The 20368-nt window shown below is 35.2% G+C and overlaps 1 protein-coding gene across 2 annotated transcripts; it reads right to left on the bottom strand.

Moving 5' to 3' along the window:
- Positions 1 to 548: 548 nt before the first annotated feature.
- LOC113748797 (histone-lysine N-methyltransferase ASHR1-like) lies at positions 549 to 16739 on the bottom strand. Of its 2 annotated transcripts, XM_027292346.1 has the most exons (12): positions 16568 to 16739; positions 16008 to 16159; positions 15160 to 15294; positions 11587 to 11675; positions 11441 to 11522; positions 6133 to 6237; positions 5952 to 6042; positions 5744 to 5860; positions 5371 to 5477; positions 5022 to 5091; positions 2950 to 3013; positions 549 to 1161 (listed from the first exon to the last, which is right to left on the bottom strand). In XM_027292346.1, the coding sequence occupies exons 1-12, from the start codon at positions 16668 to 16670 to the stop codon at positions 996 to 998; spliced, it is 1281 nt and encodes a 426-aa protein (XP_027148147.1). In that variant the 5' UTR covers positions 16671 to 16739; the 3' UTR covers positions 549 to 995. The 2 variants fall into 2 exon arrangements, with proteins under 2 accessions (XP_027148147.1, XP_027148148.1); XM_027292347.1 differs by lacking the exon at positions 549 to 1161 and having other exon boundaries at positions 2988 to 3013; positions 5007 to 5091.
- Positions 16740 to 20368: the final 3629 nt, after the last annotated feature.

A 20368-nucleotide genomic window follows, 5' to 3' on the forward strand; every position in this document is an offset into this window, starting at 1 on the left:
TACTTTTAGCACCTAAAAGTACTTTTTTACCAAAAGTACCGCAACCTCAAACAGGGTCTCATACGTTTCAAAAAACACAAATTGAACTATACTGCATTTACAAACAAAAGCCATTTCTTGAAGAACAAGAAAACAAACTCTACAATAAATTGTACTCCACGCAATAACTACACCCCAAATAACCTTACAATCAAAAAATGCCTCTACCCTTACTGTTGAAATTTAAAGCCCTTTTTAATCTAAACTCATTCTTATATAATACAATGATACCATAATAAATTAGAACTTTAACTGAATTGCCCTAGCAGTCGCAGTTTGCTGCCCATTTTCCCTAACATGCCAACTACACTTCATTGGAATTAGCCTCATTATTATAGATTTTCTTCCATAGTGAAATAATTATAACTCCAACACTGGTTTAGAATTGTTTAGCGAGTTTAAACATCGTGCAAGCATAATTAATTATGTCGACTGCCCATTTTTTTTAAATCTCCTTATTTATATGAGTTGCAATATAATGCTAATATGATGTATGAAAAACCCCGTAGTAGACCAATGTATACTATAAAATCAAAATTAGTGCAAACTTTATCGCTCTGCTACTTCTCTTGCATTCGAGAGCATCCCTCTGACGTTTTGACCAAAGTTATGTAGGACTCTTCTTTTTCTACATACTAATTTGAAGAACTAAAGCAAAGCATATTCCTGGGCTCTTAAGCTGTTTGGATTTCCTATTCATCTCAATATGCAACACAGTTACAAGAACATTGATAAAGTTCTCCCTTTTGATACAACGGTGTTCTTTAGCCACCTATCTATCTCTGATCTCTGAATCTCGAATCTCGAAATCTCTCTCATGCATAGGATGGGGTTGTGAGCTCCCAAAGACTTGATGCACAAGGTTAGAGATCTTCAGATTATCATAACAACATCATATTCATGGAAATATACACCACCTTACATTTGCTTAGGTGCGCATCTGAAATGGGAAAATCTCACTGATCGTCCTTGCATGAAAGACTGTAAGATGCCTCAGCACGTGCTTCCTCCAACTTAATCAGGAGTTCCTTCATAAAAGAGGTGCTTGTTCCATGAGTGATTCGCAATACGTCCACTGCCTTGGTTAATGACTGGATGGCTTCATTAGTCTCTCCAAGAAACCTGAGATGGAAACGCGCTTAGCGATCCCCAATTTCATGTGTGAATCAAAGATTCCTGGAGATTTTAGCTTCCTATAGATTCTAAATCTAGCGATTGAAAAGAACAGTGGAAACTAAATTCTCATACATTTCTATTGTACTAAGAAGCTATCAATAGCTTGCAAATTACTAAAAGGCAAATGATTCTTGGCTCAAGTGTGTTCATCCGTCTGGGTATTACTTTTCTTTTGGTATTTCTCTCAGAAGAATAAAACCAATATGTAAGACTCGAAGAGATTCCGTAATAATTTCTTTCTTCTCGAGAAACTGCACCTTCTGAAAAATGGCTTTATAATAAATGTAATGAAATTGCTTGGCCCTACATATGAGACAGAAGATTGGATTTTCGTAGCTTCTACACCTTCAAATTGTAAAAATCAAGTCAAACAAAGTCAAATTAATTGAAAAATGTAAGTAAAGCTAAGCTGGAGGTGGACAAGCTTGGACATGCTATTTGGAAATCGAGTCTTTAGAAAAGGAAACAAGAAAAGAGAAAGCACTTAAAAAACATTATCAAGGACAATAAGCTTTGAAGGTTATCTATAATCATTAACTCTTTTACCAGATACATAATTAAACAAGTCTCGTAATAAATACTAGAGTAACGGTTGTTGCTATGGGTCACTTATGGTACCAACCGGGCTCATTCAGCAAGGCTGTCAAGCCACTTAAGGCGTAATGGATTTATTCAACCGTGGATGATGGTTTAATGTGCTGGGAACCAAATGTATGGAAAAAAGGAGATTGGAAGGCACAGCAATATGCAACCCTCAAGGAGGATGTTTGGTAGATGCAGAAGCTCAAGCAAGGATTATGATGCCAATCAAGGTTTCACGAGGAAAATAGGGGTATGTATTGTAACAATACTTGACATCTCACCTCAAGATACCTTAGAATCTTTGTTCATATTAAAGAATCAAATTCTAGATTGACACAATAAATTCTACATGTGCTTGAGGTAAGCAATCAGTCCAACTAAATTCAGGGTCAAAAACTACAAATACACTACTGTCTGTCTAAGGTTTCCATCCAACTAAGGGTAATGCATTAACCATACACAACTTAAACCTCCTTAATAGATGCATATTGTATCCAATTCTACACATTCAAGTCCATCACCCACTGCATTAGTAACTCTAGCCTAATTTACAGTTACAGCCTTGAACCAGGGAACCTCTCAAAAGTAACCACATCCTAATTATTAGACCCTTTCTATATTGATCAATTAGTATTAACTCTGTCTTGTGACATCTGTTTGGAAAGTTATGACACACTGAAGCACCAAATACATTACAAATCTACTGGCTGCACAAATACGTCTCTCTGTCTCCCTTTTTCTCTCTCTCAGGCCCGCCCCCCTCTATGGTGTTCTTCTCATGTGCCCTGGATTATGGAGTCATTTGTAGCATTAAGTGAGGTCCCTACCCAGAGGAAAAGGCATCTCATTCCCTTCACTCCTAAAAATGCCACCACTGACAGAATAGACAAGGTTTGCAACTCTACTGCTAAAGGAAATTACACTCCAGAAATTGTTCACCTATACACACTCAGCATCAAAGTTTCATTCGTAATCAATTACAGGGACAGGCAACAGGAATGATGGATGCAAACGAACTTATGCAGTATACCGCCCATCGGAATTCAGAAAATAGGCTAGGTGACAAGAATTATCATGAAAACCTGAAACCAAATAACCAGACTGATCTTCAAGGCAAATGGAAAAACAAGAAACAAAAGGTTAAGTTCTAACCATTCAAGTTTTCCACAAGTATAATATTGCAAACCAACCAAAGGATGTAAGCGCGGATATACTCCTGTTAAAGAAACAGGATGGTGCATTAGAAGAAAACATACCCAACATAAAGAACAAAATTTGAAAAAAAGATTGTTCAAAAAGCTGAATGTACAATAACAAATCTAAGTAGACAACCTGATGGAAATGTTTGGATCCAACATATGAGATGGATACATTCTCATGGAAATAAATTTTATTAAATTAAATAACAGACACAAACAAAATACAGCTTCCACTTCAAATTTCAACACGATTATGGACCATGACTATTGCTAAATTGCAGCTAAAATGATAATTTATTACTCATTGTCCTTACATCAAACAACTAACATAATTTCATTAACACCTCGCCTTTCTAATTACTTACTGCTTACCACAAAATCTTCCTATTCAAAGTCAGATTGCCAGGTGGTTGATCTCTCACCTTTCACTTCCCAATGTGCAGGATGTACTAAACTAATGCCCAACAGCCACTGCTATTATTAGTAGGAGATCTCAGTCATTAATTTCATAAATTATGCATAACGATAATATAGTCAAAGATACCAAAATATGGAGAGACATCTATTCGGTTTAATGACTTTAAAGAGAGGGACAGGGTTTGAAGAAAGAATTTGCTCAATAGGGTTAGAGCTGGTCTGATGAGTCCTTAGCTGACAAATGTCTCAGTAAAAATTCATTAGTCTACGTAGCAAAGAGGAAAGGAGAGAAGTAGGACTTAAAACTAATCCATCCCCAAAATACAACTCTCTAAAGATCAAAGTCCCCAAGTTCCTCAATCATTGAACAGAAACCAAGAGTAAACTGATATTCTTCTGCGTAAATAACAATTTTGTACTAATCAAATATAAAAAGAAGTTAGATATAGATTTCCTTTGAGAATTGTAATGAATAAAACTGATTCTTCATAAGCAGAGATATCACCATATTTCGTTTCTCTGCTGGAGTACTATAAAGCACTATCCATATTTTTTTAAATCCACTTAATTTTATATACAAAGAGAAATGAAGGTGCCCTTTGTCTTTTATAATTCTATTTCAAGCTTTTCATTTTTTTTCTTAACCTTCTAGTTTATGATCAGTCCATACATATTTAAACCGAATTTCATTATAGATAGTCCATGGGAAACTCTAAACACTTCTATTGATAGATTTGATCTGGTATTCTGACAGAATTGACAATAAAACCAGTATTGAAAGGGTAGATAGCAGACATGGATTTGAATAATTGGTTTTTCAATTCATTTTTCTTCATACATATTCTAAACTACCTACCAGTCCCTACTAGGAATTTATGATCAACTAATACCGCAAACTGCCCCAAAAAAAAAAATGTTAAACCAATAAGAGCTGTGGCTAGGCACTTGCTTCATATATTTCTTCTCTTTATTATATCTTCCTAAAATTTTAAGATACTCAAAACCAAATTCATTTTTAACGCAACATTCGGTCTTCCTCATTGTTTTACTCATTAGCATAAATAGCAGATTAAACTATTTGGCAGCATAATATAACTGTTACATTTTGCCTATTTAATCCCTTCTGGCAGGGTTTCAAGAGTCTTTGGTTGTCTTGAAAACTAGAAGTGTCAGTTTGCAATATCATAAGCCTGTCTGCACGTATTTATGCATCTCTATATACACATTACACACGGGTGAAAACAAATATACATATAATGTATATACATGTCCATATCTCCTTTTTTTTTTTTTTTACATAATGTAGAGTATCATGCATGGCATATTAAATGTCTCCATGCAGTACCAAAGCGGAAGTGAAAATATATCCAACTAATCTTGACCCATTTGGTAATTTCAATTTCATAAGATCAGAAAATCTATCACAAGTTTGAAAAGTAATATTTACCTCAAGTATATACATGATTTTTTTAATGACAGATCATTAACACAATATACCAAATACAAAGATCAGCAGAACTGTGCTAGCTTTCACAAAGCCCTTCATGGAACTACAAAGACTAAACCACCAACTCAAGAGGTAAACAATTCTACCTGGATGCTACTTACTCTCATAGATAGGGATAACAAATCTGCAATATGCTAGAGCCTCTTTCCAATTTTGAAGCTCCATGTATATCTGTAAAAGATTAATCTACTACTATTTAATCAACAGAATATATCTCCCCTAAAAGATTTAATGTGTTTCACTTGTGATAATCATACTCCGATGGAGAACAAACAAGGATGAGGATCCAATATCATGAGACCAATATTTGTACAGCAAGGACACAACTTACCGTTCCAAGTAAATAATTGAACCGCAGTTGCTGGTTCTCCATCCAATTATGGTTTACAGATACAAACTTCAAAAAAGTATGTAGATGCATGTTAGAAAGATCAAGTCATTGCACCATACCTTCAGAAGAGTCTCCCTTGTCCGCATTAGATTAATCGAGAATGGATGGCACAGCTCCAACTGTTGTTTCTCAATTGCCTTGTACGTCAAACTAGCATCTATTTTATCTAAATCTAGTAAAGGAACAGCAAATGTTTGCAAGAAACTTCCCAAGCATTGTATCATCATGGTAGACCTTTCACTCTCCCAGCCCCCTATCCCCTACTTCTTTGTTGGCCGACAAAAGTACAGAGTTTGTTAGGAAAAACATTCTTCAATCTTTTAATAAGAGAAAAAGGAAAAGGACTTTCAGATGTAAAGTCAGTGATTCTGTTATCAGCACAGCATCATGTTGCCAATGCACAATAATCTAACCAAAAACTTCTAAGGATACTTCCAGAGGAGCACATGGAAGCTTTTTCTATCAAATATTTGACTTCCCATTCAATGTCTTTAATTTCTTCCTTCTCTCTAAGCAGTCCGCATTCTTGGCACACAAATCCCCTATTTTCTGGAAGTTATGCGAGACAAAACTCATCAGACTAGAGCAAGGTTAGGGGCTTCAGAAATGGTGGAGAAATATTAACCACAATCACATCTACCAGGGTCACGGAGCAGAAAACCACTGCAACTGTTATCCTTGCAGCAATAACCTTCCAGGATTGCACTTTCTTTAATATCATCATATTGGCCCTGAACATTATACAGCTTATTGGCTGAATTCAAGCAAAAAGTGTAGTTCCAAACGAAGGTATTCTTAGAAGGAAAAGGCAAATTCAATACCGCTTTAATGCAGCGGGGACAAGTGCAAGTAAAAAAGTATTGTTCCTTGAGGGCCTTTTGACGAGTCATAGTGCTTGCTGCAGTTTCTATGTAGCTTATCAGTACCTTCAGAGCCAGCAAAGCAAGTTATCCATAAATAGAGAATCAAAATTTCAATAGTGAGAAGTTAAAAAAAAAAAAAGAACATAAAATCTCATCTCAAACAAACTGAATCAAAATTTCAATAGTTAGAAGTATAAATTTAAATAAAAACATAAAATCTCATCTCAAACAAACTGCTCCGTAGATATTGATCAAATATGTATCTGGGAGGCTGAAATATATTAGCCTGTATCATGTGTGTGTGTATGAGAGAAAGAGAGAGAGGCGGAAGAATGGAATGTTCACACAGAAAATTAAAAGCAAGGAAACTTTAATTACGATTTAATACAACTAAAGATTTGACAACATATTTTGGTTCTTATCTTTCACTTATTGTTTGACAAATTATGGTTCAGAGCATCTTCCTCTTTGGAGTTGCAGATTTCTCAAATTCCTATATAGAATTGCAACAGGGTGGATATCTAGGTTGTTTTATAAAATTTACCTCATATTCCTATATAGCCATCAAACAAGGCAATTATCTACCTAGTTAGGTCTTCCTCAATGTTCCATAAAATTTACTTCACACATGCAGATGCATGCAAAGTTAAACTTAAGTACACAAACAAGTACTGAATAGGTCTAAAATCACTTTAAACTGAACTATGTCTTGTATTCAAGAATAGATTTGGAACAACATAAGCCTCTTTATTTATAAGAAAGATCAGAAGAGTAAATTAGAATACGGTAAACACTTTACTACTTTTACTACTTTACTTTAGAAATTCCAAGAGCTATAATATTAAACTCATGAGAACCTATCATCTATATTGGAGAAGAATACTTCCATCATTTTGCAATTTTCATATTAATGATGTATTTAGGAATGAAGTTGTTTATTAAAATTGTAGAATACAGGTAGCAATGATGCTGAAAGCAGATTTGTTCCACAGTAAATGCAATTTCTCCTTAATTTGGACATGTCTATTATGTGGTACTGTAGTATTTGTGAGTACTTTTCTGAAGACTAACATTCCATGTCCTTTTTTATTTTTGCAAAATGTATGCTAATTTATAGTGCAATTTTTGCAAACTTACTTTTTCCAATACTAACATTTCATGCCTTAATTTTCCCTTTATTTACATATTTATATATCTTATTTTTGGACTATGTCTATTAACCTTATAGGGTCTGGTTACCCTGTACGGCTTAACCTCTTAAACCAGAACCAGTTGAAGAGCATTGGGAATGTTTAGCAATTTTTCCTAACTGGTATAACTAATCGAGGTCGGAGAGTTGCAAATAGACCACTTAACCAATCCATTTACACCTAGAAATAAACAAAAGTGCTTTTCTTAAAACTTGTTCTCCATCAACTGCACTGTTCTTGGACTCATGGCCAAGGGATCTATGAGTAATAAACTCAAGTGATTTTCCCCAGATGCCCCATGAGCTATCTTACCTGGAATCAAGTATGAGTGTCGGGTTTGTTGCGTGTGTAGGTGTTGAACTCGTTATTTTGCAATCAAAGTACAGTGGCACCGCCAAAGAGTCAGTAACAGGTCCAGAGATAGACTAAATATATATACACTACCTGTCTTTCCAGATATGTTTGCTAATTTGATAGTGGAGTTTATAATTATTTGTGCAGTTTCTCCTTTTCTTTTTTCTCTTGCGTGTTTTCTCAGCAAAATACCCAATTCATTTTTTTTTCGAATTAAGCCTATACTAATTACTTTAGCCAAACATCAGGAGCCTAGATAAATGCTTCAAATATTAACTCTGCTGACTATAAGACTTCAATCACATAACATGTGGCAATCCTTATCAACTCTCACATGACCCATTAAGCATACATATCCTAAAGCAATCGGAGCATTGCCAGACTCCACTCTTTTAGCATCGCCTAGTTCTCCTAGCAGTTTTCCTTCACATTAGCTAAAGCTTGAATAGAATCGGAAGTCAAAGTAACCCCAATCATCTTTCACCAGATCCAAACCGACTCAATACCCGGTATCTGTGGTGCTTCCTAGCAAACTGTCGAGTCCAGGAAACAGAGCCCAATTCTTTGAGGGACTATCTCAGGACAAAAACAGCCTAAAGAAGACTATAACTCTTTGACACATTACTGCAAACTTGGCAAGCATATCAGTTTTTATTTTTCCTTCCTAAAACATTTAGATTTGAGATCTAGGAAAACCATGAATAAAGATTTTTGGATTTTATATGCCACTTCAAGAACATCAAGGAATAGAGTGCCACCAACTCTGAAATTTTGACCAAAGTCAAAAATGTTCCTTGAATCATACTTTCTCTCATATCCCAAATAAATGATAGAAGAGTAACAGAAAAAACATTACACCAAAAGGAAAGAGAGATATCAAGCCCTAATTGATGTAACAATCTACAAGTACTTTTCTGAAGACGGTTCTAATTGATCAAAAAGAAATTTTTAGTGAACATGTCCTTGCAGTTTTTCAGATACATCATAAGTATTATAGTGACCTGGGATTTTGGACACAAACTACTTTCTTTTTTATGTAGAGATCATCCAGCATAAAATCTATGTATCATACTAGCTACTTTGACAAGGAGATAACTTTTGAAATTAGCTCGTGAAGCCGATCTTCTTTTGCCAAAAGTAGAAGTTTTACATGGTTAATCTTTGTCAAGTTTAACTGCAACTCTAAAGCATTCTGCTGACTCATCCAAGAGCGTATTGGCCTTTATAATCCAATGTGTTCCAAGTTTTCCTAATGCCAGCTATTAAAGTGATTTTCCCAGAAAAGGATATAAGACTAAACAAAGCTTTCAAACTAATTTCCCCTACCATGCCTTTTTCTGTTAGGGGACAGTGCTTCAGGGCTCTAATTGAAACAAATAAAGTAGAACCAGCCAAGTTTGATAAGCAATTTTGCGATATAAAATTTTCATCTTCTTCAGATATTACAGGGAATGGTGCAACAAGGATTTCTACCTTTCCATCTAGTCAAAATCCAGATGCTCTGGCACCATGAAATATTTTATTCCATGAATATGTTGGCCAAGAATCTTTTCAAATGCTCGTTGTAAACTAAGAAAAAAGGGAGAGAAAATACTCTTCTCCATATTTTTGGACTACACAATATACAAATATATATACACAAGTGTAACCTAATTTAGATCCTAAAATCATGCTAATCTAAATCAATCTACTACCTAATTAATATATGATACTATAATCATATGATACCTAATTAATATATGATACTATAATCATATGATACTATAATCAAATCTTTCCTAATATTTACAATATCAAATCTTTCTATAATATCAGATCACATATCTTCAACACTCCCCCTCAAGATGGAGCATAGATGTTAATCATGCCCATCTTGTCACAAATGTAATCAATTCTCGGACCATTTAGAGGCTTAGTGAAAATATCAGCTAACTGTTCTCCAGTTCTCACATGACTAGTGCAAAAATAGTTTTGCATCTTCCCTTAGCCAAACCGTCTTTTCTTCTCCATCAACGGGTGGGTCATCAGTGAGATGATCATCTCTATCGATGCTGCGCAGATATATCCGAATAGTTTTACTCCAATCTAAAAACTTTTTTTCCACTCAATTTGTGTTCAGTAATTTTTGATGTTGTAGGAATAACATCAGAAATTACTGTTTTCATCTCTCTACTACTACCTTCATATCTGCCATTATAATTCACACAAGAAAGACCTAAAAGTGACTCAATAGTAGGGGTGGCAATTCGGGTCCAAATCAGGTTGGGGGTCGGGTTCGGGTCAACCGTCAGAAATCTGTCGATCGAACCCGACCCGTCAACCCGTGACGGGTCAGGTATGCTGACCCGAACCCGAAATTTCAGGTTGACGGGTTGGCGGGTCGACCCGAAATGACCCGAAACTTAATTTTAAAATTTATAATTTATCACTGTAATTTCTAATAAAAACAATTTCTCACAAAACTAATTACATATCAAGTAATAAAATTTTAAATAGAATAATTCCAAACCAAATCTAAAATAAATTAAACACCGTAAAAGTGTTTATCCCAAACAAAATATAAAATAAATTAAAACACAATATAAAAGTAAAAAATAATATAATATATTATTTGTCCAAATATAAATAATTTCAACTTCACACAAATTAAAATAATTCATTTAGGATTAAGTAATTAATGCATTTGAAAAAAAAGAATAACTTTAGTTTAGTTAGATTAAATTATTTTTATGTTTATTAAATTATTTTTAATTCGTAACGGGTCATATCGGGTCATATCAGTCACCACAGGTTGACCCGAAATCGACCTGTTTTCTTTTCGGGTTCATCGGGTCCAACCCGATTCTGACCTGAATTCCCGAAACCTCAACCCAAACCCATTAATTTCGTGTTAGGTTCGTGTCGTGTTTTCAGGTCGTGTCGAAAATTGCCACCCCTACTCAATAGGGTCACGTCAAAAGACAAACTGATAATAGACCTAAAAGTGATTCAATAGGGTCACGTCAAACTCAACAGGGACACAAGAAAGACCTAAAAGTGACTCAATAGGGTCACGTCAAAAGACAAACTGATAACAGAGCCTGAAGCTCTGATACCATGTAAAGTAAGAAAAAGGGAGAGAAAATACTCTTCTTCATATTTTTGGACTACACAATATACAAATATATATACACAAGTGTAACCTAATTTAGATCCTAAAATCATGCTAGTCTAAATCAATCTGCTACCTAATTAATATATGATACTATAATCATATGATACCTAATTAATATATGATACTATAATCAAATCTTTCCTAATATTTACAATATTAAATCTTTCCATAATATCAGATCACATATCTTCAACACTCATGAATCCATTAATGATACAATATTAGGCCATATATAGAACTTTACCAGCACATCCATCAGTATAGTGGCTAATAACACTACCCCATATGCATCTACAGTGACACTCTAACTCCCATAGTTCATCTTAGTACTGGGCATGTATCGGCAACACTCGATTCATCAAACCTTATATGTTGCTATCTGAGCTTTTTCCGGCAGATTCCCACTAGTGAGGTATGTGAATTTTCTAAAACTCTTCAACTCAGGAAGCTATAAACTTTCTAAATCCAATCTGAATCCTACGAAAATATTAATTCTGTTTCATCCAATGTAAAACCAATAAGCATTTCTATGAAACTAAAATGACGAAACTAAACTAACGCATATTACCTCAGTACCTTTGGGTATGTGCTCAACAGCACGGACCACAGCCAACCTCCCTTCGAATACTAAAACAGAATTTGGCAAACAGCTGCAAAAGAAAGACCAGAAGTGAGGAGCTGCTGAAGCAGAATTTACATACTTCAATCAGTTACCTGTGATTAATAAGAGAAATAACAGGATACAATCCAGTTGCCAAGGGTCTGAGTTCAGCATCACAAATAGTGTGTGCATTGCAAGCAAGCTGCATGTTGAAAAGCCAAGAGTTCATTGACACCAAGGGTTTTCTAGCATAAATAAATAAATAATCAGATTGAATCTTTTTAAGTTTACATATTCTCAACCAAGCAAAATTGTGACAGTCACAGAATGTTGCTTACACTGCTTCAAATTATAAGGTTGATTAATAAATTATGTTCATTCCAAAGAACTTGATTAGTTCATTTGTATTCAGAATAAGATATTAAGAAACTCTCACTGAAACCCATCCACTTAAGAGAAACAGATTGAAGCAAGATGAAGAGAAGAAAGGTACCACAAAGGCAGATGAAATTATCAGAAAATAATGAGACAATCAGAAGAGAAGCAGAAGCTCAAGTACCAAAACAAATGAGCTCGTTTGGCAAGGTTTTATAAAATTGATTTAGCAATTTGAAACAGCAGATATGCAGTTTGAGTACTCTTCTGAAGGATCAGTTTAAGTATGTTCTATGCTAAATAATCTCACAATTTCATCTATAGGCTCTGCATCGATAACTTATTTATTTGCCCTTTTATTGCCAGAGTTACTAGTAGTAAATTTATAATAACCATAGTATGTCAAAATTTAGACAGCAAGTTTCAGTTTGATACAAGGTACTCTGATTTCCAAGTTTGTCTGTCCTTAAAATCTTATGCATCAACTCTCCTGGGCAGCTTAAACAATGGCAATTCTCAGAAATAAATTCCCACTCTGTTGGGCAACAAGTTTTTTTTTAAAAAAAAAAAAAAAAAATTCATCTAGCAGAGTCTCTAATTCTAAGAGTTATAATGTTGCTGGTCCACAAACTTGGCCATTGCTTAAAAAAATATTGTCCTTACATAAATTCAAATAGCTGCTGATTAGTTTGGTTTCGGTGCTGCATATTAAAGACCCTGTGCCATTCTAATTTGTTTACTTAGGGAGATTAGTCATAAATCAGCAAACCATGAAACAGTAGTTCTGTGTATTCTAATCAGAATGTATGACATCTGGTACAGGAGTGCGTGTATTCAAATTTTTACTGTTCAGGATACTATTTCAGAGACTGGTCTTTGAAATACATGAAAAATAGTTTGTTCATGACAAATGATCAAAGAAGATACCTTAGAAAAATTTACTGCAATGTCCTTTATGTTGATCTTGGCCTCGGGCCATTGGAGAATTAAACTAACAAGGTTCGCCATTTGTGCATATAAAACCAATTGATTCTCATCAATTTCAGACATGTATGTATAAAGTTGTCAAGGAAGAAGCAGAACAAAACAAAATAGATAAGCCTGTTTTAATAAAATGCCAAGAGCTAATGATGTCAAGTTGAAAACTGAACTTAAAACAAAGAAGGATACGAGAGACCAAAGCCTCCACCAAGCCGTAGTTGTCTGTGGAAGTCATTGCTATAACCTAGAAGGCACATTAACAGTATTTAAATAGATTAAGAAGGTTAAAAATCACATAGTGAAGGTGGAAAATTATACATAGTTCCTACAAAAAGCTGTGAAAAAAAAAATGCATGGCTGGAAACAGGAGGAATGGACTATTCAAGAAAATAATCTGAAAGTTGAGAGTCCCTCTAATGGCAGCACTTTTTTGTATGGTAAGGAGCAAGGATGTCACTCTGGTAGCCAAAATGGCAGCAGCACTATCCTTATTGCTGGTGCTACATGTCTAGGAAGGATGGGAAAGACAAGAACGACCTCCAGTTTTGTGACATGAGCAGTGAGTGATATGATTATTTCAAAAAATATTTGGAAATAAGTGAACAAACCAAAGATTCAGGTTGGGATGGGTATGAGCAGGAATGATTCTCAAAAAGATCAACTATTCATATTTCTCTAACTCTTCAGAACTAAGTCAACAAACCAAAGACATTCAGGCTGAGATGGGTACGAGCAAGAATGCATCTCAAAAAGATTTAACTATTTGTCTTTCTCAAATCAAACCCCATGTAGTTTGTAAAGGCCCATTGGTGTAAAATCTCACCAACTCATGCATTTGAACCTTATAAGCTATGGACATCATGAACATCCAACTGTAACATGTATACAATAATAATTTTAATGGAAAGTAATCTACAGAAAATATTTGAACGGTATTTGTGTGTGAACCTGAGATGTAAAAATTACAAATAGATCCTCTGGAAAGTTATGGATATCAAATCCTGTTCAACTCCTATCAGCAAATTTTCAAAGATTTATACAAATAATTCTCAACTGCGGAAATATCTATTTTTTGAAGGTTATCCCTTCATGTTCAAGTACTCAGCTTTCATAGAAATGCTGAAAATACAAGAGTTCATTAACAAAGTCAATTGATTTTATTCAATAAGCTTTCATAGAAATGGCGAAAATACAAGAGATCATTAACAGAGTCAATTGATTTGATTCAATAACAATACCTTTTGCAAAGTCAGGATACATGTGAAACAAAGATTCTGTTCTAATATTTGAGATATACCACGTGATATTTAGATGATGTATTAAAAACATGTGTCTGCATATTTACAGGGAGGAGAGAGAGAGAGACTCATTCAATTGCAGGCAGAAATCTAATACCTATTCCATTCAACCAATCCACAACACCAAGAAACAAAAACAACAAAAAACAAGAAAAAGATGCCACAGTGCATGACACAACCACGGTGCATGATGCATCAACTAGTTATTTAAGAGATTGCAAATAAAATACTGGACTGAATCAAGAACTACAGTGCTTCTAATGTCAGACAATCAGTTCAAGATGACCATATTGTCAGCATGCAATGCTTAGATTTTATACAAATTGTGAAAAGGAGACCATTTACAAAGTGAATCGGTATTATTTCACAAAATTAAAGTTTCTCTTACCAATATCGGTAACAATACCTTTTGCAAAGTCAAGAAACATGTGAAACAAAGATTTTGCTCAATATTCAAGAGATGCCATGTTATATGTAACCGATGCATAAAATAAGTGTGTCGCCTTTTTTGTTTTTTGTTTTTTTTGGGGGGGGGGGGGGGGGGGGGGGGAGGGAGAGAGAGAGTGAGTGAGTGAGACTTATTGAATTGCAAGAAGAAATCTACTACGTGATCCATTCAATCAATTTACAATAACATAGGAAAAGGAAAATGTTTAGGACACGAAATAAAAAAAAAAGGACTAGAAAAAAATAAGCCACAGTGCAGCACGCATCAACTAGTTAATTAAGAAATTGAAAGTAAAATGCTGGATTGTATTGAGAACTATATATAGTGCTTCAAGAGTCAGATAATCAGTTCAAAGGAGACAACATTGTCAGCATGCAAAAGATTGCTACAGCTCAAAAATAGCATTCTGGTGGCGTATTGAGTCCAAATATAAACCACGGTAGAGAGCACAAAAGGTATTGAATCTTGATATAAGCCCAAAACTGAGACAAAGCTCTTACAACTATGAACAAGTGCAATTATAGTCATATATTGAGTCCTTTTCTAAAACAATTGAGGTGAATACCAAGAGGTAAAAACTTCACCTGCTCAACTTGCAGCTTTCTTCGCAAATAGAGCTTCACCATTAATCGTATGGAAGGTGTGAGAGACTTAATCCTCCCTTTTTCAACTTTAGACAACACTTGGCATTCAAGACGATGAAGTTTCCAATCCGTCTTCTGCAGTTGATACCACAAGCAAATTAAACAGTAAGAAGATAAAATAAAAAATATTAACAAAAGCTTTGACCATTAGAAAAAAGTAACCGCTATGGAAATTATGTATCACATCCTTTGTTATCATGTCTAAATTATTATCTCCTCTCTGGATCACATTATCTAATTGCAAAAGCAGCATTATTTTGCCTTACTAAGACAGGGTAGAAGAGCCCAACACTGCAGCTGTCCTTTTGATTACTCGTTTTGGCTTGTAATCTATATTTTTGTTGCTATTTCTACAAAAGAAGCTACTCTCATCCAAGACAATTCACAATGTTCCAAGTAAATCATCAGGAGTTTTTTCCTAATATTGAGGAGATTTTCACAATTGCCTACAGGGTGTAGTGCAAAACCTTTGAACATAGACATACTTTAAGCTCCAAATATGCACCACTCCAAAATAGTATATCAATTAAATATTTTATTCACAAAAGGCTCTGATTCATAGCCCATCAAACTCCTGTCCATTTACCTAAGCTTCAACGGTCTCAAGATCTTGTCTCTTCCAATTTTACTCATCCAAAGGGTGCAAAAATACTAAAATAAACAGCTGAAGAACAACCATAGAAGCCGTAAAAGAAAATACTAAACAAAAGATAGGATTAAACTAGCATAAATTAAAAATATAATTCCAAAATGACAAATATTTGTACCATGAATTTAAAAGGATATACCTGGCATGTGCTCCCACAATACCAAACAACTTGGCAAGCAGAACACTTCTTGAGATTCCTAGTGCTGAGGCACCATTCACACCTGGAACTTGAATCATTTGAGTTCTTATTTGGTACTGCGACATAAGGCTCTTGGCTTATTATCACCTCCCCTAATACAAAATTTATCACACTAGTAAACCATAGTAGCAAATTAACCACATAACACTGATAATTATTTCCCATTTCACATTTCTGAAAGCACCTCCCCCACACCCCCCCCCCCCCCACAAATTAATCAAATATACCTTGTTTTAATATTCCAATAAACACAAAAAAAAGGGTTAACAATATCTGCTTCAAGAAAGCTATGAATTCTCTATTTTGCGCGCTTTTCTCAATTTCAGAAGCACCCCGAATAACCAAGTAAACAAAACAAAAACCCCAGGAAATCCCAGATGTTAAAAACGCAAAAAAGGAATAAAAAACAATAATAATAATTTCAACTGCCAGTAAAAATGTCTAGTTTTCTGCTATTTTTCCAGTTGAAGAAGATTAGAGAGAAAGAAAGTCAGAGATACCCGGAGAAAAGTGTCTGGAGGTGAAGAGACAGCGTCCTTTATCCGGGAGAGTTGAAACTGTTAAGCTTCTTCCGTCATTTAGCGCCTTCTGCAGTTCCTCCATCTTCAATTCAACACTCTCAAGTCTCAGTAGACTCCTCTGCCGAGAGAAAATGGCCTCAGTACTCGCAAGTCTCAATAGACTTTCGCTGCAAAAGAAAAGTGGTTTCGTAGCTGAAAATTTTATTTAAAAAATAAGAGGAAAAAACCTGGGAAGCCCTTAAACTATTGCCGTTGTCATCTTTTGACCCCATCTAAAAGTTCCTTTGGGAGTGGAAGATTTGAATAGAAAAGAAAGGGAAAGAAGAGAAAGTTTACTTTTGCTTTATTTGTTAGTTTTAAGTAGGAAAGAAAAGAAAAGAAATGGAAGGATGAATAGTTATGAAAATGCTTCCTCCCAAATCGGAAAGAAATGGGAAGAAAGTTTGGAGAAAGCTTGATATTTTTTTTAAAATGCCTATTTTGTCCTTAAAAAGGTTTTGAACAAATATTTAATGACTTCTATGTCCAAAATCATTCCACTAATTCTCAAAACTCCCAAACAACATAACAATCTCTTCCCTTCTCTTCTCTTCTTTCATAACTTAAGCTTTCCCTTCTTTTCTTTTCTATCATAAACTCCCAAACTAAGCCTAAAATTTGTTTCTGATTGATCCTTAAACAATTAAAAATGCATACTTTGAGGACTTCTGATGACTTTAACCACAAATCTGACCAGAATTAAAGGGCATTTTTGTCCGTTCATGTTTGAACTCTCGGGACCAGCAACTAAGGAGCGTAAAAAGAGATTGAAAGATGCAACTCTTCAATTTTTAAGCAAGCCAAAATCGAAACAACGGAAATCCTTTCCCAAAATCGAGTTTTGCCCATAACAAAAACCCATTTCTTGTTGAAATTTCATCTAAAGTATAAGAATGGCTAGATAATCTGTCAATTACAGCTATTGAAGGTTGCATGGGAGAAATTCTGCATTGAAAGCTACGAATCGACAGAGAAATGGAATGGATGATCAGAAGGAGGGATGCATGTTTTGACCCATATCTCGTATACGGTAATGTGCCTCTTGATTTGTAAGCTTATATCGTCGGGGTTTGTGTGTGTAATTGTTGTGTTATTATTGAACGATTTAGGGGCTGTTAAAGAATTAGATGTTGGTTGATAAGGGTTTAGATATAGTGGAGTTTAATTAAATTAATTGGGTGGAAACAAGGTTTGAGAGTTTTGTCCTGTTGGTAGGTTGCATGGAGTCCTACTATATCTATGGTCCATTATTAGTTTGCTAAAAATAGTAAATTAATGAAATTTCTGGTATAGAGTTTGACAAAAAATAGTTGATGTCGCATGGGCAAATGCTTATTTAGCAATTTTGCTGCTTATTTTTACTACTCTATGAATATAGTGAATTTTGACTTTAATTTGATACATGATTGTGCAGAACATGGGAGTGAATATTTTACTATTAGATTGCACTATGGGGGCAAGTATAATGGTTCAGATTACAGATTTTATACTGGTGGTGAAGTTGATCATATAGATTTGTGTGATGGTGATAGAATGTCAGTGCTTGAGATTAATGCAATGTTAAAAAAACTGGGGTATGGGGAAAAGGAAGCTGTGTTGTACTATTACCTTGAGCCGACAAGTGCTCTGCCTAATGGACTGAGGCAATTGTAAACTGATCAACATGTTAACCAGTTCTGTAGTTGGGTATAGGAATATAAGGTGATGGAAGTTTACTGTGACCATAAGACCATTGAAGAGGTATTGAAAATGCAATTCAATGAGCCTGTAGAGACACATGCAACACCACCAAAATCTGGTGTTTTGATAGAAGAAATAGATGATGAGGGCAGAGTTATAGAGGAGCCTTGTACTGATATGGTATTAACCAAAAAGCCTTTGAATACTGGAACTCAAAACCAAAAAAAAAGTGGTGCAAGTGTAAGTGAAAATTTAACAGAAAAACAGGTGCAGAAAGACATTCTTAATGAAAAGATTCCAACCTCACATGCTGAAATTGAAGGTGGCAAACAAAAGACAACAACTAAAACAGTTGGAGGGGTAGGTACTAGTAAGGGTAGAGACAATGATGCTGCTGATGACATGAGCAGCAGCTCAGATAATGAGCAGTTCAGTGCTGATGATAATTTCTGCAGAGATGACTTGATGTTTGAGGATGCAGGTAGTCTAGATGAAACAGAAAATGACCAGCAATCTGTGGGAAGCCAGCAGAATGAGCATGAAGATGTGACTGGAACTTCTAACATTCATACCCAACAATCATAAAAGAAAGGCAGAAAAAATAAAGCAAGACAGCCTGCAACTTTTGGTTTAAAAACTATAGATGTTGGAGTTGCATTTGATGGGGACAAAATAGATGATCAACTAGATAGTGGTGAAGAGTCATCTAAGGAAAGGGGAGGAAATATCCCCAAATTCATTGACTTTATCCCAGAGAGGGACATGAAGAATCCAAGGTTCTTTAAAGGGCAAAGATTTGCTAATAGCAGAGAGTTCAAAGAAACTCTTAAAAGCTATGCAATTGTTAATGGTAAACCCGTGAAGCCTTGCAAAAATGAGAGAAAAAGAGTTAGAGCAAAATGTAATCCCCCTGTAGGTGGTTTGTTTTTGCCTCAACAGTAAATTGTCTAGGCACAAATGACTTAATGGTGAAGTCAATCTATGATAAGCATGAAAACTGTGGTCATGCTTGGAAGAATAGAGCTATTACCTCAAAGTGGTTGTCAAATAGGTATGAAGAGAGGTACAGGTCCAATCTACAACTGCCTGTGAAAGAGTTAATACAAACAGTTGATGAAGAGTATAGGTCCAAAATCACTAGAGCAGTGGCATATAAAGCAAGAGCACTAGCTACTCAAACTGTGAAGGGTTCAGCTGAAGAGCAGTACAAACTTTTGGGTAGGTACTCTGAGGAGCTTAAAAAGACTCATCCAGGTACAACGACTGAAATTATGTTCACTCTATTCAGAAAACCTGGTGCTAATCCAACATTCATGTGATACTATTGTTGTTTGGGGCCACTTAAGCGGGGATTTTTTAGTGGCTGCAGGCCACTAATAGGTCTTGATGGTTGTCATATTAAAGGAACTCATCGTGATCAATTACTAACAGCTATGGGTGTTGACCCTAACAATGGATGGTGGCCCATTGCATGGGCAGTTGTTGAAAAAGAAGCTGGAGAGCAATGGAAATGGTTCCTTCAACTCCTTGCTGATGACCTGAATATTGACAATCAACATCATTACAAATTCATTTCTAATCAACAAAAGGTAAGAATATCAATATAGTTTGAGTGTTAACAATTGTTCCAATAGAAACGATATTTTTCATATTTATCAGTTTGAGTGTTGACTCATGTTTTTTTACCTTTGTAAAGGGATTGGACAGAGCTATGTCTAAGATACTTCTTGGAGTGACCATAGATATTGTGTACATCATATGTACATAAATTTTAAAAAGAAACATCCCGGCAAAGCTTTAACGTCCAAGATGTGGAGTATAGCCACTAGTACAAGTATGGAAGAGTTCAACAAGGCCATGGAAGACATGAAAGATTTTGACTGTGAGGCCTTTAAATGGGTGAAAAAAGCACCTCATGCCAGGCACTGGTGCAAGGCATTTTTTCCAGTCCATACGAAATGTGATATGTTGGTAAACAATATTTGTGAAACCTTCAATGCGTTCATTCTTGAAGCCAGAGACAAACCAATAATATCAATGCTTGAACAAATAAGAGAGAAG

Source organism: Coffea eugenioides, chromosome 10, assembly GCF_003713205.1.
Source record: "Coffea eugenioides isolate CCC68of chromosome 10, Ceug_1.0, whole genome shotgun sequence".
Taxonomy (NCBI): domain Eukaryota; kingdom Viridiplantae; phylum Streptophyta; class Magnoliopsida; order Gentianales; family Rubiaceae; genus Coffea; species Coffea eugenioides.